The 22,157-nt window shown below is 48.2% G+C and overlaps 1 protein-coding gene and 1 pseudogene across 1 annotated transcript; both read right to left on the minus strand.

Moving 5' to 3' along the window:
• Positions 1-1,175: 1,175 nt before the first annotated feature.
• SMO (smoothened, frizzled class receptor) lies at positions 1,176-20,397 on the minus strand. Its single transcript, XM_039860557.1, has 12 exons — positions 19,545-20,397; positions 9,673-9,878; positions 8,305-8,514; positions 7,866-8,038; positions 7,290-7,509; positions 7,071-7,194; positions 5,725-5,817; positions 5,154-5,262; positions 4,167-4,352; positions 3,605-3,753; positions 2,964-3,098; positions 1,176-2,733 (listed from the first exon to the last, which is right to left on the minus strand). The coding sequence occupies exons 1-12, from the start codon at positions 19,879-19,881 to the stop codon at positions 2,300-2,302; spliced, it is 2,376 nt and encodes a 791-aa protein (XP_039716491.1). The 5' UTR covers positions 19,882-20,397; the 3' UTR covers positions 1,176-2,299.
• On the minus strand, positions 10,540-10,658 carry LOC120601312 (uncharacterized; annotated as a pseudogene).
• Positions 20,398-22,157: the final 1,760 nt, after the last annotated feature.

A 22,157-nucleotide genomic window follows, 5' to 3' on the forward strand; every position in this document is an offset into this window, starting at 1 on the left:
GATGGCCAGAATGATCAAGGTAAGCAAGGGAGACGTGGGGACCAGAGGGAACACAACATGGGAAACCTAGACAAGAGGAAAAGACAAGGACGGAACTGAGAGCGGAGGGTTTGGACTCAGAGTCAGAAAGACCCTAAGCAGTGTCTTTTACTGACTAGCTATGTGGTTGTGGGCAAATTATTTTGCTTCATTGAGCTTTCTATAAAAAACTAGTTTCTCTGATCCATCTGAATTAAACAAGAGGCAGTAGATTGCAGTGGCCAAGAGCCAACTTGGAGCCAGTTAGAATGTGAGAATTACCACTTACCGTGCAGCCTCAGGCAAACTATCGAACCTATTTGTGCTTCAGCATCTTCGGGCTGGGAACTGCCTCATAGGTCTGTTGTGAGATTCAGTGAGTTAATGCATGTGAAGTGCCTGGTAGAGAGCCTAGCAAGCATTCAATAAGTTAACTATTATTATCACTATTTTAATGATATACATGTAAAGTACCTAGAATACATCAGATCGGTATGTTAGTTTCCCTTCCCCTGGAATCTGGCTCTAGGCAAAATGCTTATTACATGAGCTACTCTCCAAACAAGTCTGCTCACTACCCTACAATACCACTCGACTGGGTACCACCCCCTTTCCTCCACAGGCCTTCTTTTACATGATCCTGAGTCCTTGCAACCCAGTTCCCAGTTTTCTACTGACATCTTTCTGGAGGAGGTGGGGCTGACAGGCTTTCCTTGGGGAGGTCTGAATTCCTTTGACTGCCCAGGGGAGCAAGCTGTGGATCAGAATGCCCCTGATCCCACTGACATCCCTTGTAGAAGGCAAGAGGCCCCCAGAGGATTGCCACAAGGAGCCATGCTCATCTACATAAGCAGGGGGACACTTGCTATCAATCTTCACTCCAGGGGCAAGCTGTGTGTTCTTACTCAGTCAGCTAAGATCAGTGTAGAGTGAGGCAGCTGTGGCCACAGAACAGCTTTTTTCTATATAGAGCCAAATGGTCAGGATAAACGGCCAGCACATTAAGCTGACATCTGCCAGACGTCTGTTATGATCTCATAGCACCAAGTTCTTGGCCTTTCAGAATAGCCTGTGGAGGAAGTAGAAGACAAATGAGATCAGGACCTGGTACAGTTAGGTCGAGACTGGGCCCTTGAAAAAAAAAAGCACGCCAAGAGTTTATACAAAAAACTTTTATTTACTGTTTATATTTCTTCTCCCCATCCCTATCCCCCAATCTGGAACCCAGCAAGCTCCTAAGGCTTCCTGCTGCCTGGTTCTTGAAACTGGGGCCCTGGGGACATGGAGGGGGCTTATAAGAGGTGGGAAATCTCACCTACCAATTGTGGACGTTGAAGGAAGCTTTCCTGCCTGCCTGAAGCTCCAGCAGCTTCCCAGGACAGCCTCTCAAGTCAGAGGATCCATCCCCCACTGGATGGATATGAGGAAGAGATAACATGGGTCTCTCAGAGCCCCAGAGGCTTCCCATCACTCACTGCTTCTACACCAAGCCAGGCTCCCTCTAGAGTTGAATCAATCTCTCTCCTGGAGACGGAGCCCAGCAACAGGGGTGGGGAATGGGGGTGGGATGGAGATAGTTTTAGTTCTGGGTCCTAATCAAATGGGAAACAGGAAGAGGTTGGGCTGGTTGGACTGAAATGCGAAACGGGAAGGAGGGTACAGAACACAGGATGGGTGAATGGCCTGGGGCGGAGCCGGCTGGACACCTGTGAGGAGAGGTTATAGCCCCTAGGGGAGTAGGCACTCCTAGCCCCACAACCACCTGGAGAAGGGAGAAGGGAGCCCTATTCCCACTTAGACAAAGGGCTAATGACATAATAAACACCTTTGATCTGAGAATGCCAGGAAAGAGCACCCATTGGCATAGCAAAGGGCAGCCAGCTCTCGTCTGGCCGACATGGGCTCCTCTGCCTCCCTGGCCACCACAGCCTACTCTCAGTATCATCACTCCTACCTCCACCACTACTGCCCCTCCAGAAGCTCCGCATACTGCATGACCCTGTCGCAGACTGGGGCTGCCAGCCAGACTCCAGCTGGTAGGGCAGAAACAAGGGTCCTGCGCCCCAGGGCCCTTCCCTGGGGGAGGCCCACCCACGGATTTGTCAGGGCTCTTTCCTACAGTCCTGCTGTTGTGAGCCAGACATATAGAACCTTCCTTGGAGAGCGCTGGGCCCTCACTTTCTCTGGAAGATGAGATCCCAGGGAAAACACTTTCAGGAAGGAAGAGAGCCTTGGAACAGTATTTGTTCCTCTTTCCTGTCCCAAGTCCTGCTCTCTTGGCTCAGAAGTCCGAGTCCGCATCCATGAGCTCTGCCTCCATCAGATTGGTACGGGAGTGAACGGGCCCCAGTCCCTGCCGGCGGCCCTGAGCCCAGGCCATGGGGGCAGAGGCACTAGGAAGAAACGGATCCTGCAGGGGACTGGGCTCTGGGCAGAAGGGATTGGTGACCAGGGTCCAGGCTCTCTGTCGGCAGGATTCCCCAGCTCCCCAGGCACCTGTGGCCACCAGGCACTTCTGCCGGGGCAGCTGTGGCAGTCGAGGAACAGCACTGGAGACAAGAGCGGGGGCAGGGTGGTGGAGCTCGGGAGGGGGCACCAGTGGGCACACCTCCTTCTTTCTCTTCCTCCGCTTCTTCTTCCGGCCCAGGCGCTTCTCCAGCTCTGGGGAGATCTCTGCCTCAACGAGCCACAGGTTGGCTTTTTCCTCAGGGGGCACTGACAGAGGGAAGGAGAATACGAGCCTAGGACCTGGCTCTGTCCACATCACCCTTCTCTCCTCAGACCTCTACTCTCTGAGCTCTGGACCTCTAGTGCCTCAGCCCCACACTTTAGACCCCCCACGGTCTTGCCTTCCTCCTCCCCTTCTGGCAGCCCCTGGTACTCCAGGCCCTGGAATCCCCAGCCTCTATGTCCCCCACCTTCCTACAGAAGCCTGAACCCCATACCTGGAGTTGCCACAGGGGTGACAGATACATCCTGGGGCAATATGGCTCCTCTCCGAGCCACCATTTTGGTGACATGTTGGGCCCAGGCAGAGGACACATCTGCTGAGGGCTCATTGAGGTCAAAGGCCAAACCCGCTATGGGGATGAAAAGAAAGGATAAGGAATCACGAGTGCCCCGTCCCTTGCAGTCGCGACTCCTCCCTTATTTGGTACCATTCACGTTCCCCCAGCCGATGGCTCCCACTCCACCTAGCACAGGAAACCTGCCCTGCTAGCCACAGTGGTCTCTACCCACTCTCAGTCTGAGGAGTGGGGCCTCACTAGACTGGGCTAGATATCTAGTTCCTAGAACCCCGACTTACTCTAGCCCAGGAAAAACCACCGGAGAAGACAGAAGGGGAACGGCGATGAGTCCTTTTGGAATCAAGATGAACTATTAAACGCAGGGGCAGAAACAGAGAGGGCAGAGTGACCAGGTACAGGAGGAAGACAGAAGAATGAGTATGTGAGGAGAGAGGACAGAGTGCCTCATTCACCACAGCCTTCCAAGCAGCCCACGTGTCCACACCAGCCTGAGAGGGAGGAGGGACAGGTGCTGTGGGCGTTAGTGGCTCCGGGGCAGGTAAGGGGCCAAAGCTTACCTACAGGCCCATCGTGGGAGACGGTGTGCATACTGAAGGAGAGCTCCTGGCCTGGGTTCTGCAGCAGCTCACGCCGCTTGGAGAAGGCCTTGGCGATCATCTTGCTCTTCTTGATGCGTTTGGGCTCATCATCACTCTGCCCGGTCAACCTGAGAGCAGAAGGGGTGGGCGACGGCAAATGGAGGAGCAGCCCTTTCCATCGAATCCTGTGAAAGACCAGCGAACCGATCCCTCCGGGACTCCGAGGAGAAGGGGCCTTCTCTGCAAAGAAGGAGGCCTAGAGTGCAGGGCTCCCAGTTCTCAAATCATTCCACTTTTAGAAGATGCTGGCAGTGGACTCAGAACCTGGCTGGCTCCTGCTCCCAAAGACAGGAGGTGTCACCAGGGGGCAGCAGTGAGCCACAGAGAAGGCAGCTTTAAGCGGCTCAGCACAGACCTTTAGAAATCACGCCCACACAAGGTTGTGCTGGGAGACACCGGACCAGGGAAAGCCTAATGATGGGGACACAGAGGCTGAGAGAGGAAGGCGGTGGGGTCAGAACGGGCTGGCTGTTGACCCCACCTGCACCAGGTGCGCTTCCAGATGAGCAGTGTGGCCTTGGTCCAGACCCAGGTGCTCATAGCAATGCCGGTTCCAAACATGGCAAACAGGTTGATCTTCTCCACCAGGAGGCTAGGACGATTCTTGATTTCACAGTCAGGGATGGGCTTCTTGGTGGGCAGCCCGATGGTCACATTGGCCTGGCATCTATGGTGAGGGGTGATAGACAGGTGAGGTGAGACGGGTCTCCCAGATGGGTATCCAGACAATCGCTAAGCTCCACAGCACTGGTTTGCAGTCCTGGGTGCTCATTAGAGTCACCTGGAAGCTTTTAATAACTACTGATGTCTGAGCTGCACCCCAGACAATTAAATCAGGTCTCTAAGGGAGGGACCCAGGCATCGGTGCAGTTTAGAGCTTCCAAGTCTGGAAGCAGGAACCTTTAAGGAGTGTGAAACAGTCCAGACGTGGACTGGTGTCCATTTTAATGAGCATTTTAACTGCTGTTCCTGGTACTATAAAGTGCTGCACTTCTTTCAGCAGCTGATATGCCTTATTCTCTCAGATTCGTTATCACTGTGACACAAAAAAGCACAGGCCCAACGGCAAGCATTAGCAGGCTGTTAACTTACTGTGGAGAGGTAACTACGTCTGTGCAGTGCTCTAGAATAAGCTCTAAAAAAGAGCATGTGAGAAACGGAGAAAACAACTTCTGTGGCAACAAGAGTTGGTCAGAGAAGCCAAAACATGGTGCACCAGGCCAGGTAGCCACGGGGATGCAGAGGGAAGGGCAGACTTGAGCGGGGACTTGAGGGCTGTTTGCCGTGTTTACGAATTACAGGGCAATTGACATCTGGGGCGCTCAGAGCAAGACGAGCAATTTCACCTGACATCTGAGTTGGACCCAGTAGACCTCTGCTGGACAGCAGAGGAGAGCCGTCCCTGCACTCCTAGCTCTGGCTCGAGCTCCCACCACGGCTGCCCCTAGGCCCCCGACCCCACACTCACAGCACGTAGTCCCGGAAGCTGCGCTCCCACTCAGCCTGGTTGAAGAAATCATAGAAGTGGCAGCTGAAGGTGATGAGCACAAAGCCAAAGGCCAGGAAGCCAAAAATGCCTGTGGAGGGCCAGGGGCGGGCAGGGTGTTACCAATCCAGGTATGGGAACAGTTGTGGGGAGGAGGGTGCTTTCCCCACTTGGGCCTGAAAGACAGCTAAGTTTGGGGTGAATTTATGCTGGGCTTAGTTCAAGAACTGTAGTCTTCAAAATAAGGCACGAAGGGCACTTGAGGCAACTGTGGGAGGCCCTACTGGGAGGGAAGTGGGCAGGAGGAAGCAGTCTTGGCATGAACTTGAATTCTTCCACCTGAGAAAGTCCCCTTCTCTTGAGCTGCTTCCACAACCACCACCACCACCATCCCCCCCACACACATGCCAGCCTTGCTTTGTCCCCATGGCTGCTAACTTGTGCCACTGACTTACTATTCTTTAAGACCCCATCCTGCAGGTCCCACAACCCCAGGATGGTGCCGTGTCGGGCTGGACAGTACCTAGGGCCGAAGGCCCCAGGGCCCACTCACCCAGGCGCAGCATGGTCTCATTGATCTTGCTGGCAGCCTTCTCACTCAGCAGCCCAGGATGGTTGCTCTTGATGGAGAACAGAGTCATGACTCCTGGACAGAAGGGAGACCTCAGACATTAGCAGGGGCAAGGCCACTCCTGGGAGAGGTGGGTGTGTGGCAGGGGAGGCCCCCATGGCCCTGTGTCCTGGATCTGATTACTCCTGTGCTGATATAAAGCTTGGGGAATTGGAGACACCAGAGAAATGGAGCATAGCTGCTGGCAGATGTGCCATGGACGGGAGAGACTGGAGCAGAGCGCAGATGGACAGTTGAGAAGAGAGAGAACGCGCTTCGGTCCCGGCCTGGCCACGACTAAGTAAGGCATCCAGGTCAAAGCTGGTCTGCTGGAAGGGGCATAAGAAGAGACTTGAGAACAGCACCGTCCAACAGAAATACACTGTGAGCCACATATACAATCGCAAATCTTCCAGAAGCCACATTAAAAGAATGAAAAGACACAAGTGAAACTAATTTCAATATATTTTATAAACAGTAGACCGTTGTTTATTATATTATCACTTAAACGTGCAATCCATATAACAAATTATTAACGAGATAGTTTATTGTGTGCTACGTCTTTGAAATTTAGTGACACATCTGGACTAGTTTCAACACATGTGGCAAGTGGCTACTGAACAGAAGAGCACAGATACAAAACAAATCAGAGGCCCAGACACTGCCAAAAAGAGGTAGAAGAGGTGGGCAGAACAGAAGGCTGACAGTGCAGGGGGAGGAAACTGAAGTTTACAAAGAAAATGCAATACAAATGAGCTGAGAAGATACGGAGGCTTATTGTGGAGGTGGCAGATTGAGACAGGAAAATTAGGGAACAGAGAATCTGTGCATGTTGTGGAAACTGCGTGAGTGTATGTTATGGGTAGGAGGGGGATGAGAAACTGTGCTCCAAAAGACTGAGAGCATATAAAAATTCTGGGTGCACACATCCCAAGTTGGTCCACATGGACAGAGTAGGTTACTCAACACACAAGTGCACCCAGCCAAGGGCTGAGCAGAGGATGGAACCAGCCCAGGTTCTACTCAACAAGCTGTGAGCCCAGGCTCAAGGCTCTGGAGAAAGGGGCGCGTTTTTCTGGCCAACACAAAAGTGTCGTCCCACACCAAATGCCCAAGGTACTGTGCCTGCCTAGAGGGGGCACCTTCCACTTTGCACCAACACCCTGTATGACCTGGCTGAAATCCCACTGCAAGGGCAGCTGAGCTGGCAGCTCCTAGCTCCTACTTTCACAGAGCAGGCGCTCAGTGCATTTTGCTGCCTGACTGGTCCTGGCCAGGTCCTTGCTCACCTCGGATGAGGAAATAACCTCCCACGATGAGCACCAGGCCAATTGGGGCCAGCACGAAGCCAGCACGGTAACGGTAGTTCTTATAGCCCACGAAACAGATGCCGCTCACAGAGTCCCCATCCACCTGCAGCAGGAAGCGGTGAGAGAGACAGTTGGTCACTGGCCCTCTCACCCAAGCCCTCCCCGCTCAGGTCCCCAGTTCCCTACCAGTCACTATACCTGGGCCACAGCGAGGATTGCCACAGTGAGGACAAAGGGAAGTGACCATGTAAGCAGGTGGAAATAGGAGGTTTTGCCAGAGAGAGGCTGGTAGGTGGTGCCCAGGGCTTTGAAGGAGGTGTGCCAGGCATAGGTAAGGACCACAAACCAGACGACGCCAGCCATCAGGGCATAGTACACGATGACAAAGATGATGACACAGGACAGGGTCTCGTTGGAGCTGTTCAGACATATGGGGTGTCACTTGGGGAGGTCGTTTCTGTATGCTCTCTACCAGCTCTCTCCACCCGATCTCCGGACCCTTGACTTCTAAGGTCTGGAGATGCCCCAGGAGTCAGGGCTTGGAGACGGGACCCAGTCAGATTTGAAGAGGATACAGGAGTTGCCCCCTTTGAACAGATTCAAACAATCAAGATCCTAATACTGAAACCAAGGTCCTAATGCCGGAGACCTTGGGTGCAATAGGCAGAGCTGAATCTCAGGTTCAAGTCCAACTTGGCCCTTTTGCAGCAAACGCACATTTCAGCCTTCCGCCCCTCACCCTCACCCTCACCCCTGGGTCCCCAAGACACCTACGTGGGCTCCCCTAGCCTCATGGTGCCATCTGCACGGCAGACGATCTCCCGGCGGGCACCGTCCATGAACTGGGCCAGCCAGCCAATGCTGCCCACAAAGAAACACGCATTGACATAGAAGAGAATAACTGCAGGGTAGCGATTCGAATTCCGCCAGTCAGCCACAAAAGTGGCCTAGAAGAGAGAAGTGGTGTTCGTTCTCTGAGGTAAAGGTTATTCTGCAGTAGCAGAATAACCCTCATGTGAACCCCAGACCCCTCTCATCACGACCCTTCCCCAGGGACTCCCACCAAGTCATCCTCTGCCCACCTCCCTCTCCACCCGCAGAGCCCAGCCTCTCTCACTGACAATCGGGCTCCTTCCCTCTTTACTGGCTGAGTGTTCTGTCCCCACCCCTCCGTTCCTTTGACTCCTCCACCCGCGGGCCTGTCCTTGGTTACCAGGGTGAAGAGCGTGCAGAGGCCCGTGACAGCACCGAAGGTCGCGATGTATCTGTGCATGTCCAGGTGCTCAGCCTCCGTGAAGAGCGGGTTCTGGCACTGGATCCCGCAGCCCTCCACGTCCTCGTACCAGCTCTTGGGGTTGTCCGTCCGAACCAAAGGAGCCTCACACTGGCCCGAACTGTTGAATTTGATGTTCTGCACCTCATTCTGCCATGAGGGAAAGAGAGAAGAAAGACAGTGCAAAAGGGAGCAGGAGCCTCAGAAGCAACCTCTGGTTTAGTAAGTGGCCCGGGGGAGCAATGGCAGAGTGGCTACAGGCACTGGCGGTGGAGACAGCCTTCCAAGATTGGAATCCCAGTCTTGCTACTCAATGGCTATGTAGCCTGGGGCAAATTACTGACCACAAGATCATCTGGTACCTCAGTTTCCCGATTTATAAGACAGCAGGAAAAAAAAAGGATTCATTTAAAAGATAGTGTGGGAGGAGGGCTCTATGGCTCCGGGACCGCCAGAAAGATGAACAAGTGGGTCCTAGAGCAAATTAAACCTGCAGCATCGCTAGGGGCAAGAAAGAAAAAACCAAAGCTGTCCAACTTCGGGCACATCATGAGAGCACAGGGGTCTTTGGAAAAGATGAGAATGTTGGGAAAAATAGAAGGCAGCAAGAAAAGAGGAGGACCAAATATGAGATGGATTGACTTCATAAAAGAACCCTGGGCATGAGTTTACAGGAGCTGAGCAAGGCTGCTGAGGACGGGACACAGTGGACATCACTCATTCGTAGGGTCGCCAGGAGTCAGAACTGACTCAAGGGCACAGAACACACACACCTATTTCATGGTGAGGTTTAAGGGGCAAATGAGTAAATAGATGTAAAATGCATATAATTGCATTTGGCAGGTAGTAAATAGTAGTCAGTAAGATCATTACCATCATTATTATCGTTATTATTATCAGTTATGAGCTATCCTTTCTCACCTAGAACTAGAACGCATCCCATCTTGGTGTCTCTGGCTGTTTTACATGTGCCTTGACTCCCTAAATACACGATAAGAATATGTTCCTGTCATCTGTGACTCCCATAACTCCCTAACACCTAACAGAGTTGGTGCTCAAAAAATATTTGTTGAACACAGTTCTCTTTTATTAAAAAAAAAAAAAAAAAGACAATCCCTGATGAATGGGTGCAGCCAGCGAGCTTCAATGTGGGTTTGTGGCCCATTGATCCCATGGCTGAAACCATGAGGTCCCCCAGGAGAGAAGGCTCTGGGCTGGGCTCCCCTGTCCCCACTCCTGCTGGACTCTGCCCTTTGCCTGGCCTTGCCCAACCTAGGGAGCACAGACCTTGCGATACAGAGCACTCACCGGGCAGCCCTCGGGGAAGTGGTCAGGGGTGCAGCGCAGGAAGTCGGGCCAGCCCCGCTCCCTCTCCACGATGGCACAGGGGCCGCGGGTGGCCTGGCAGAGGGTGCGACTGGGCAGCTCTACCCGGTCATTCTCGCACTTGGGCATGTACACGGCACACAGCAGGGGCTGGATCACTGCCCAGCAGCGGGGGGCGTTCCGGAGGCCTGCAGGGTGGTAACAGTGTGTGTGTACACATTGAAGTGAGGACCCCTCCTCACGCTGACCCACAGACACAGCTGCAGCCACTGTTCCCTAGGCCTAAAGCATCGCTTTTTGCCGCATCGCAGGCCATTACTGCTCAGAGCTGTCGGGCAAGGTGTTTCTCAACAGGGCATTTGGGCAGGATGATTCTCTGTGCTGCAGGATTATGCCACATTTTGAAGGACATTTAGCATCCCTGGACTCTGCCCACTAAATGCCAATAGAACCCCTAAGTCATCATGACAACCAAAAAATACTCCACTCCCCAGCCCCATTCCAGTGGTGGTGACTAGAAGAGAGCCTGAAGAGGAACTTCTGGGACACAGGTCATGATCTATTTCTTGATCAGGTACTAGCTACCTGGTGTATTCACCTTGTGAAGATCAAGCTTATAATCTGTGCACGTCTCTGTATGTACACTATAATTTAATTAAAGTTTTATAAACCAGCCTCCACTTCCAAATGCTCTGCTAGGGAGTGTTAGTGCCTCTGGCTGAGAACCTCAGATCGATTTAACTTTTACCTATTCAGGGGCATTCTTTTTCTTTTTTTTTTTTAATTTATTTTTTTATTTTTTAGGCGCGGCAACCCTTGGTTGACATCACAGATTGCAAGGACCTTGTCAGCTTACAGCACCTGCTCTTCCTAAGTGGTCTCCCATCCAAGTACTAACCAGGCTTGACTCTGCTTAGCTTCCAAGATCAGACGGGATTGGGCTTGTTCAGGGTGGCATGACCGTAGACTCAGGGGCATTCTTAAAATCTGCTACAGGCCTCTAACAGGGGGAAGGAGGGTGATAGGACCCACCCCACACAGGGCTCATGCTCCAGAACCAGGGGACGTGTCCCCTTGCCCAGCCCCCCAGGACCCTTGCTCCTCTTACCAAGCTGAGGTGACATAGAGAACAGGTGGGAACTTAAGAAGAAGTAGTCAGGGGAGCCAGGTATTCCAAGGCCAGAGGAGGAAACAGGAAATCGGATGGAGAGAAACAGAGGAGGCTGTGTCCAGTGCAGAGGGAGGAAAGGAGGTGTCAACAAGACAGAAAAGGCAAAGGTCTCCCGACACCCCTGCCCCAGCCCATCTCTACCCTGCTGCCCCAGTGGCTGGGCTCACTCAGCATTTGCCCGCTTCCCCCCTCCTAAGTCATCCTTTCTTCAGGAATACCTCTTTCCTAAGCAAGAAGTTGTATTAAGAGAAGCTTCTGAGGGCATGAGAGCCAACATGGGTGCTGGCTACACTGCCAGGTTAGAAGGTCGTTGGGGAAGGGTAACTGCTCTCTTTTGTGGGGAGATAATAGAGGGATAAGCAGCATGGACACTGCAATTAGCTCCCCTGGGCCCAAATCCTGGCTTTACCATTTCTTGGCTGTGTGATCTTAGGGCAAATTACTTAAACTCTATCTCTAGCCTCAGTTTCTTCATCTGTGAAATGGGGATAATAGATTTACCTGGTGGAACTGTTGTGAAGAGTGAGATAATGAGTTAAGTGTTTAGCATCGTACCTGTCATATACCAAGCACTCAGGAAATGTTAGGTGTTATTATTACTTATCTGAGGTCTCTGACCACTCAGCTCTCACTATGACAGAGCTTATTCCAGGGGCGCAGAGCAAGTTCCTCTCACTTAAGAAGTAATGATCTCAGGCAGTGGTTCTCAGACCTGACTCAAATCAGAATCATTCGGGGAAACCTTATCACTCTAGATAAATAATCCACCCAGAAATTCTGACTGAGAGGGTGTGGGTGGAGAACAAAGCGCTGGGTCGGAGGGCTTGGGAGGGAAGGGGTTTGTCTACAAAGGGGCAGCACTGGGACTATTTGGGAGTGATGAGGTTGTCCTCCATCTTGAATGCAGTGACTGGTTACACGACTCTGTGTTTGTCTAAATCCACGGAAGTGTACATCGAGGAAAAAGTGAATTTCACTGGATGTTTATTAATAAATTTAAAATGGGGGGGGTCACTAGAACAAAATGTATCCTAGAGGAGCAGCAGGCAGTTGAATAATAAAAATACTGTTATTTTTCTGAGATTTGTGAATTTGTGGTAATTATCAGCTTTTTAAAATGTGTAATTTGTTTTCATTTTTTTCTCATTTTAAATGTTCTTTTTGTTTAAAAATAAATTCTTCAAGGAAAAAATAGATTATTAAATAAATCTTAATAAATCTTGTTTAAGTTTAATAAATCTTAAATAAAAGATAATTGAGGAGCCATCGAGGGAAAAGATATGTTGGATCCTTACCTCATTTCTTACATTAAAACAAATTCCAGATGAATCAAAAATAACTACATTATTTAAAAAATTAAAGTACTAGAAGGAAAGATGGGAAATGGTTTAAACCGTGGAGTAGAGAAGGCCTTTTGATGTATGACACAAAACCCAGAAGCTGTGAAATAAAAGATGTACAGAAGAGACTTCAGAAAAATAGATAAATTCAGTAGGGTTAATAACAAACAATCATTTTAAAAACCAACACACAGAAAATATATTTCTGATACATATCACAGATAAAGACATAATTTCCTTGTACGCATCAAGCTCTTCCAAATCAATAAGAACTTCATAATTCTATAGAAAAAAAGGGCAAAAGACAAACAGATCAGAGAAAATACAAATGACCTTTAAACAAATAAAGAGATACTCTATCTCATTCTTAATAAATGTGAAATAAAACTACAATGAGATACAATTTTTTAAAATTAGAGTGAGAAAGATCAAAATATTTGAAAATGTATTGGCAAGATGTTGGGGAAACAGGCACTTTTGTATATTTTACGTAGGAATAAAAAATTAGTAAATACTTATGGAGACTATCTGGCATTATCTATCAAAATTTTATACTAGCAACTCCACTTCACATGTTCACAAAGATAATTTATAAAATTATTCATTGCAGCATTGTTTGTAATAGCAAAAGAGTAGAAACAGCCTGAATGAATGAACACCCATCAATAAGAGACCAGCTAAATAGAATATCATATATCAATATACTACGACACTATTCAGGGCTGAGCTATTTGCACTGAAATGGACCTATCTTCAACACATCTTGTTAAATGGATGCAGTTGAGTGGAAAGCAGCCCAGAGAGTATGCTACTACTGGTTATGAGAAGAAAAAAAACTAAGGATACATCTACATTTACATATATGTTGGATATCTCTAAAAGGACACTCAAAAACCAGTGTGGACGGTTGCCTCTGGGAAGGCGAAATGGGTAGATAGAAATAGAAGTGGAGAGATTTAACTTTTGTTACTTTTGCATTTTGTACTATGTGCATATGGTATCTGTTTTTTAAAAGTAATTAAGCTTAAAAACATAAATATGCAAATTACTGGGACGTGGGAAGCTCCTCAAAGGAGAGAAGGAAATGAGATTGGAAACAGGAAGAAAAGGAACATCAACGTTCTCTGCATTGTTTTATTTCTTTTATTTTAATAAAATATAAAACAAAAAGAAAAAATAGGGACATAGGTGTTCGTCAGTCTTTGCATTTTTCTACATTCATAGACTTTTAAAATAACACTTGCCACAATTTAAACTTTAAAAAAGATTTTTTTTTGTTTGTGTGATTCTGATGATCAGCTCAAGTTGAAAACCATTGTTCTACAGTTGGTCTAACATTAGAAAATTTTATCAATGTAATTTACGTGAACATATTTAAGAAGAAAAATCACAATCATCTCAAGAGATGCAGAAGTAGTTGATAAAATTCAATATCCATCCATAATAAAATGAATAATTGTCAAACTAGGAATAGAAGAAAAACTTCCTTAATCTGATAAAACGTAACTATAAGAAACCTACACAGAACACCATATTTAATAGAGAAAGGTAGAAAAGCTTTCTCTTTAGACCACAGAAGTCAAGGATGAAAAATGCTGCTACTATTACCATTTCTCTTTAACAATGCATTGGAGGTCTTAAGTAGCGCAGCAAAGCAATAAAGATGAAAAGGTACACAACTTGCAAAGGGAGAAACCAATTCATTATTCACAAATGAGATGACTGGTTTACTGTATTCAAAATCAATTGTATATCTGCACACCAGCAACAAACAGAAAACGAAATGTTAAAGGAACCATTTATAATAGCGTAAAAATGATCAAGTATGTTGGAATTAATCTAACAAAAGATATTTAAGAACTCTCCTCAGAAAGCTAAAAATTATTGAGAAAATGAAAGATCTAAATAGAAATATATAATAAAATGACTAGAAGAGCCATTACTATAAAGATGTCCTTTTTTTCCTCAAATTAATCTATATACTTGATGTAATTGCAATCAAAACCACTAACAGATATTTTTATATTAAAGCACAAAGGCTCGAGAATAGCCCAGACTCTCTATAAGATACTGTACTATAAAGTAGAGGTTCTTAGTCTCAAGTTCCTGAAGAATTCTCGGAAAGAATTTAGGGGTCCATAAACTCAAATGGGAAAAAAATTAAATCTAACTGAAAATTAGCCTTTTCTTCAATTACAAATGCAAACAACATACCACAGTAATGTAAGCAGTACCTGAGGTTTTATCACAAATGGAAATCAGATATTTTTGTTGCAAATACCTCAAAATTGCTCATCACCACCTTTACATCGTAGTGGTTATTAAACCCATGCTGGATCTTATTTAGTGTATCAGTAAAGAAGCACATATATATTAGATCACAAACTTTTTAAATATTTGATAACTACATTTCAATAAAATTCATTTCCTTCATAATCCTGTATCTTCCTTTTCAATCCTATGTGTTTTTCTTTATTAATTTAAAAATGTTATACTGAGGAGGGGCCCATAGGTTTTACCAGACTGTCAAAGAAGTTCATAGCTCAAAGAAGGTGAAGAACCATGCTATAAAGATATAATTAAGATGGTGTGATATTGGCAAGGGATAGATGGACAGACCTATGGAACAGAATAGAGATGCCAAAAATGAAAATACATTTGGACACTTGATTTATGGCAGGGCAGTGGAGAAAGAATATTCTCTTTAACAGATGTTGAGACAATATGAAACGAAGTTTTAAAAATACTCCAGGTAAAGTACATGCCTAAAATGAAAAGAAAATCTATAAAGTTTTGGAAAGATGACATAAGAGGATAAATTCATGACTTTGTGGTATAAAAGGACTTTTTCAAAGAAGATACAATAAGCACTACTCATAAAAAGTTTGACAAATGACTAAAGTTCAGAACTTCTGTTCAGCAAAAGACACAAAGAATGGAAAGGCAATTTCCATTCTGTAGAAATTCCTATTTCTACAGAATAGAAAAAATTTTCAGTACAAACAACCAAGAAGTGACTCCTATCCATGAAATCTCCTACAAATCTTATAAATATGACAACTAGCCCTATAGAAAAATGGGCCAAAAAATTGAACAGACACGTCAAAGAATACACACAGCATGATTCCATTTGTATCAAGTTCAAAAACATGCAAAACTGAACTATACTGTTTAGAGATTCCAAAACGAGAAGGTAAAACCATAGAGGAAAAAAGAAATGATTATCGAAAACATCAGCGAGGTGGTTATTTCTAGAAGAGGAGAGAGGGATATGATTGGAAAAGACAAAAGGGGAGCTCTTGGGGAACCCACCATGGTCTAGTTCTTGACTCAGCTGTCATTTTACAATTATTTGTTATTTAGTACCTTAGTGTTTCATGTACTTTCTGCATATGTACATGCAACATTTCACAATTAAAAAATTAAAAATCTGAATCGAAAATGAAAACTGGGCCCATAGGTGGTTTTCTTTATTTTTATACTTTACCAAAGTATGTGTGTGTGTGTGTGCGCGCGCGCGCGTGAATTTGTAAACTGATTCTGATCATCAGCCAGGTATAGAAACAAGTCTAAGGAAATTCTTCCTGATTTGACCCTGCAAATAATCCATCATTACCAACAATATCCCTCCTCTCCTCTCACTAGACTTCTGAGAGGCAAGCGAGAAATTCCTCCCAGCTTCTCTGGCTGTGATAGCTGGGAGACAGGACCACACACCCCTGTGCACACACAGAGCACAGCGGTGGTCAAAGAGGCTACGTGCTTGCTCTCAGGGACCCACTTCCCCTGCCAGCCTCAGACCTCTGCTTTCTTGACCTATTTACCAAGCCAGATTTGGCCAAAGGTAGACCATGACCTGGATATTTATTATGTTTGTCTGGTCAGCCTGGAATGCCTGAGAGGAGGCATTTCAAGCTATAATGGGGAAGATGCTGAGTGCCTGAAGAAGCCCAAGTCCAGAGAGCTGAAAGTTGTATGACAGACCCAAGTTCTATACGTCCAGAAAAACTAGCCCAGCCTGAGCTATGATCTTCCTCACTCAATGGCATGCTTCGAAGGCTCAGCAGTCCAGGCAGAGGAAGCACATAGTGGCCATCTCTCTCCAGCAACTCCTATTCCAGATCTGCTGGGACTCTCCACATAGATGTCCAATGAGCACCTCTAATTCAACTGGCCAAAACCGAACTCATGCTTTCTTCATAAACCTACTCCACTTCTAGCATTTGCTAGCTTAGTGAAAGGGAAGGCACCACTTTCCATCCAAGCCTGAAACCTGGATCCTCCTCCTGCTTGCTTATACCCTCTACCCAACTCATAAGCAAGTACCATTGGTTCTAGCTCTGAAACTTTGGGATCTGTCTGCTTCCCCCAGCCTGTTACCCTAGTCCTCACTGCCATCATCTCCCACCTGGACTCCTTCAACCATGCCCTAAACAAGCAAACAGGCTCCAAGCTTTTCCTCCAACCATGACTTCTTCACACAGTACTCCAAGAGATCTTTCTAAAATGCAAATAATGGTTACATATCTCCCTTGCTTAGAAGCCTTCAATGGCTCATATCTCCCTTGCTGAGAAGCCTTCAATGGCTCCTTATTATTTTCTGGATGACAACCAAACTTCTATGGGGTATGAATCCCTTTATTTTCTAATTATCTAGGTCTTATCTCTTGTAATTCTATCCCTCACAGCTTTGATTCAGTTCTACTAAAATTCTTATACTTCTTTAAAAGTACTAAGCCCTCTTACCTCTACACTTTTGTGCACACTATTTCCTCTTCCTATCCCTTCCCAACCATCCTTCCTTGGCCTATTCCTATTTATTTCTCAGGTCATGGGGTAAATGTCAGTTCCTCTGGGGTAGTCTTCTTTTCTCCCCAAAGTCCTCTGTGTTCCTTCGGCACCCTCCCCCTCTCGCAATGCCTTTTGCAGCTATTGCTAAAACCTATTTGTCTATTTTCCCCTTGATGACAGGAATCATGTATGTATTCTTAATCTTTAGGTGCCTCAGAACCTGATGACATGTAGCAAGTACTCAATACCTAAATGAATGAATGAGTGGATGGCCGTGCACTCAGACCTCAGGCTTTCTGAAAGAAAAAAGAAACTGAAGAACAAGTCTCTACTTTTAAAAGTTTATAGATGAAAGCAATCTAAATCATCTTCATCCTTCACCCACAAAAACACCTCCAAGAGCCAGGCAATGCTGAACATGTCTAATGCCAAATCAAGACCACTAACTCAAGATGGACCAAATCACTAGCCAGAAGTTCCCAAATGACACCCTGTCTGTGATTCTCACCCTTGGCTCAGGTTCACTCTACCCACTCACTGACCCAGCTCATCCCAACACCTCCTTCGAGCATCATTTCACAGAACATCCTGTAGAAAGGCCCAAAGCAGAAAGAAAACAACCAGAACACACATGAGAACAGGAATGAGCTGAGGGATAATGGGCAGCAGCAGAGAGCAGCTCAGAGTGAACTAAAAATCTGGAGCTCAGTGCAGGCACCTGGGCACAACCCTGCCCCACCAGAGGCACAGCTAGCAGATGATTCTAACTCAACTTTCCTGCCAAAACCACTTCTGTCTACTCAGCAGTTGCTCTCAGGAGTATGAAAAGAGGTTCATACCCTTCCTCCTTGATTCGATGGTAAAGACAGAAAGGCAGCATCACGCATTTAACTTAGGAGAAATTCGACCATGGGTCCCCACAAAATACATAAGTAGAGAGAAAGAGGAAATCCTTTCATAGTGTGAACAACTCAAAACTGGGTGAAATTCTAGTGCTGAGAGATTTGGATTTTCCATAAACTCATGCATTATTTCATGTAGTGCTCAAAGAAATATTGTTTATATCTTTTGTGTTCCTTTTTTATTCTTTCAGTCTTCTGCTCTTCTACATATATGTAACTTTAAAAAACTAAAATAATAGTTCCTATGTATGCCCTTTCTTATACACTGTACATTATCATATGTGACACATTTTACAAACATATTGCCATAGAGAGAATGTATAAGAAAAATCCCATAGGCTTTATGGTAATTTATGGACTTTTCAAAACCACTGTTGACTACACATAGTTTTTGCCTCCACGCTGACTTTAAACCTGATATCCACAAAGGATGTAGTGCCACGGTGGGCACCATCCTCTAAGTTCCTCATCTGGCATCTGCACCAAGCCAAGAACCATACGATTTTGTCCAACATCAGGCAAAGACTCTGAGAACTCTAGTGGCCAAGTTGACAATGACAGGCAACCTGCATACACTTCCCCCATCATCACTAGGACCCAGGGCAGAATGGAGACTGGAGAGATGGGGCACCCAAGGCCTGTCAAAGAAGGAGGTTGCCAGGTCTACTCCTGGCTTTTGATTTTGTTTTCTTTTTCAAAGTCAGTTTTAGAATCACACTGGCCAGAAGCAAGGGAATGACAAGGCCAGTTCCCTTCCTGAGCCCCGATCAGGCCTCCAGCCCAGAAGAGTGACAAGTGGGGAGATAATCCATCCCACACTGCTAAGGACCGACCTGTTTGGGCTCAATCTGCAGCTTTTCAGGCCAGGCCATAATCCCACTAAGGTGAGGGCTCTGGGACTTCAGACCACCATGGAAGTAGTCACACATCCCAGAAGTGTCCTTCCTCAGCCCTAACCTGCCTGAGGACCCAAACTTCCAAAGAACACACAAATAATTGTTAGAAGTCTCATTCCTTCACAACCTCAGACAAAAATCAGAGCCGCTGTTTTCAGATGAGGACACTGTGAAATCTCCTGTGAAAGCAAGAAAAACTCCTGGTTCTCTGGACTTCGTGTCTTCCAAAACAAGATTTCTGGAACATTCTGGTTACCTCTTAATTACTCATCACCAGGGGATTTCTAACCTTTCACAAATTTCACTCAACTCTCACCCCCCACCCCCCATGCCCAAATTTTCTACCTCCATCCTTCCCCTTTTCCTCTCCAACTTGATTTCCCAGTCTCTTCTCCAAGGCCTAACCACCATGAATCACGGAGGCCCCCGCTTCCAGAGTGGCACTTATGTGGAGCATCTCCCTCTTTAAAAAAGTGTCCTTTCCTGTGGCTCAGCGCCCCCTCCTCATGGGCCTCTCGTTCCCCTGCATCCTTTGCTCATCCACCCCGCTCAGGCCCTTTGTGACCCGATTCCTCAACTCCCTCATCACCGAGGGTCCCATCCTGCATACAGCCTGCCCCCAAAGTTTCACACTGTTTTTCCACTTCATCCGGGTGCAGCTCCCGCCCTCTCCAAAGCTCAGGCCCGAGCCTATTCTTTCTCAGTCCCTACATCCACCCCTGCAGCGCCCCGGGCTCGGCTTCCGTGCTCTTACCGGACCAGAGCACGAGCTTGCCGTGCGCTTCTTCCTGGGAGTCCGAGTCCCCGGCCAGCAGCGTGGAGGTGGCCCCGTAGGGCAGCGCCGAGCCCAGACACACGTTGTAGCGCAGCGGCTCGCAGGGGGCGGCCCGGCCGCAGTGGCTCAGCAGCGGCGGAGGGCCGGTCACCGCCGCGCTCCTTCTGGCGCTCCCGCCCGCGCCCCGAGGCCCAGGCCCTGTTGCGTTCCCGCTCAAGGCCGCCCCCCGACCCGGGCCCCCCAGCAGCAGGAGCAGCAGCAGCAGCAGCCCTAGGAGCAGGAGCTCCGGCCCCCGTGTGAGGCGGGCTGCAGCCATGGCCAAACCCGCCAACTCAGCAGAAGCCCGGGCGCCCCCGCTCGCTCCCCGGCGCCCCCCGGCCACGCGCGCAACCCTTGGGGCCGCGGAGGTGACTCAAGCGACCTGTGCGCCCCGCGAGTCCGATGCCCGGCTTCCCCGGACGCTCGGTGCGCCGCGGGCCCTCCGCGCCCAACTTCGCAAACTTTGGAACCCGGGGCCCATGTTGGGCGGCAGAGGCCCGGGCCCGGATGCACAAGTCCCTACCCCTTCACCTGGCGATCCAAGTTGTCTTCAGCCCCGGGAGCCCCTTGGGCCCCCAATCTCCGGCCCCATCCCCTCTCCCACCATTAAAACCACCTCCGGGCCCCGCGCTGGAGGCCAGGAGCGGGCCGGGAGTGCGGGACTAAGGCCCCGGCACCGCCCCCGCGCCAAACCCGGGCCCAGCCGCCACCTTCGCCCGAGCGTGCCGCAGCCCCCCGACTTCTCTCCGCCGACTACCCGGCTCCTTTGTTGCTCTAGCTCGCACGGCTCTCTGGAATGCACGGGCCTCGCCGAGCCAAGTCCGGCCCCCCCTCCGCCACGGCTGGGAGAGGGAGGGACTGGCCAAGGGAGGGAAGAGGAGGGGAGGGGACGAAAGAGAGGAAGAGCGCGAGCTTCAGCGACCCGAGAGCGCGGAGGGGCCCGGGCCAGGGGACACTGGTGACCCTGCCCGCCGCCCTGGGGCAAGAGATAGATGGGAATCGTGGCCCGAAGCTGAACCGAGACTCAGCGGGCACCTCGGTTAGCCCGAGGATCGTTCGACTTGGTCGTCTGCAGGGAGTGGACTCTTCGCGTTTACGGGGGGAGAGACAGGGGGTGCCTGAACTCAGTGGAAACCTCTAATACATCACGCCCCGCTCCCCAACCCGCCAGTCTTTTCTGCTTTTAGTTAGATCTTTCAGTTTGTCACGGGACCCCATGGAGAACCAGGGTTTGGGGTTCTCGTTTGTCCAAATCCATCCAGCTCGGGAGCTGTGTGAGAGGTGACCTCAGAGTCACTCAGGCAGTGGCCCCGGCTGCTATTACCTGTGAGAGCAGGTGTCTGGAAACCAACGTCAACCCTTTATTGCTACAAATGTGTGAAGTTTCAACTATGGTTTCCAACGACTGGCGCTGGCGTGTCTTTGGTTATATCCAAAGGAAGCCAGTCCATCTTAGATGGCCCTTGCTGCTCATAGGCTGGCCGAGGAAGTTTCTGCTGCTCTCCTTCCTTACTCTGCTCATTTGGTCTTTCCGCGCTCTCTTGCTTGTCTTGCTTTCAGTCACCACACTTGATACCGCAGTTTACATCTAGAGTCAGGGGTCCAGCCAGCAGAGTGGACTTGCACTGGGCAACTTTTCCGTGTTGCTGATCATGCAGCGCACTCGGGTGGCTTTTCCTTCCTTACCCCTACCCTGACCCCCTCGGCCTAGCTGAAGTGGACTAGTTCTGTTAGTTTGGGCCGTTTAAGAGCAAAGTAGTGATTGCACTTCAGCTACTATCCTCATTTAGTATGGAAGCCCAAGAGGGGAGAGGGTTTAGCAAGTCTTTCTGAAATCCTAGGATGTACGCCCTGATAAGCATGACATCATCACAGAATTTGTACATTTTACTATGGAAACAAGGCTTGCTTGCCTTCAAGAAACAGTAATATATCATGACAAAGCAGCAAAGTCTCCTCCACCAGGGCAGTGACCTTATTCTAGTCCCCGTATCCATAAAGCATCCAGTGCAGTGGGACATGCATATTAATCATTCAATAAATAAGCTGCCTAAATGAGGGGTACAGTGAGTGTGCTATAGGAATTTATAGCAGGGAGAGATCTGTGTGGGTAGAGGTGGAGGAGGTGAGATTTGAATCTAGCCCTGAAGTGTGAGTAGGAGGAGTTAGAAAAGTAGGAGTGTATTTGGCACAACAAGTGGAAGAAACTGATTATCGCTCAGAGCATGACTGCCCTGGCAATCAGGACACAGTAGGGGATAAGCAGGGAAACTGACTGGTAAGAAACCTCAAATGACATACAGAGGAATCATGGTTTAATTCAACTGGCAAGAAGGAAATAGTGCAAATTTTTGATCAGAGGAGTGATGTGTTTAAGAACATTAATCAGACGACATGATGATGGTATGAAGGGTAAAAGGCTGGACCATTTTCAGGGAAGTCGTGAGTGATTTATGGAAGAAGTAGAAATAGACTCTGTCATCAGGGCATAATATTCCCACTGGAAAAATAATTTCAAACATTATGACCTACTTCGGTTATTTTTTTCTGTGA

This window comes from Pteropus medius, unplaced genomic scaffold (genome assembly GCF_902729225.1).
Source record: "Pteropus medius unplaced genomic scaffold, Ma_sr-lr_union100, whole genome shotgun sequence".
In the NCBI taxonomy this organism is placed as follows: Eukaryota; Metazoa; Chordata; class Mammalia; order Chiroptera; family Pteropodidae; genus Pteropus; species Pteropus medius.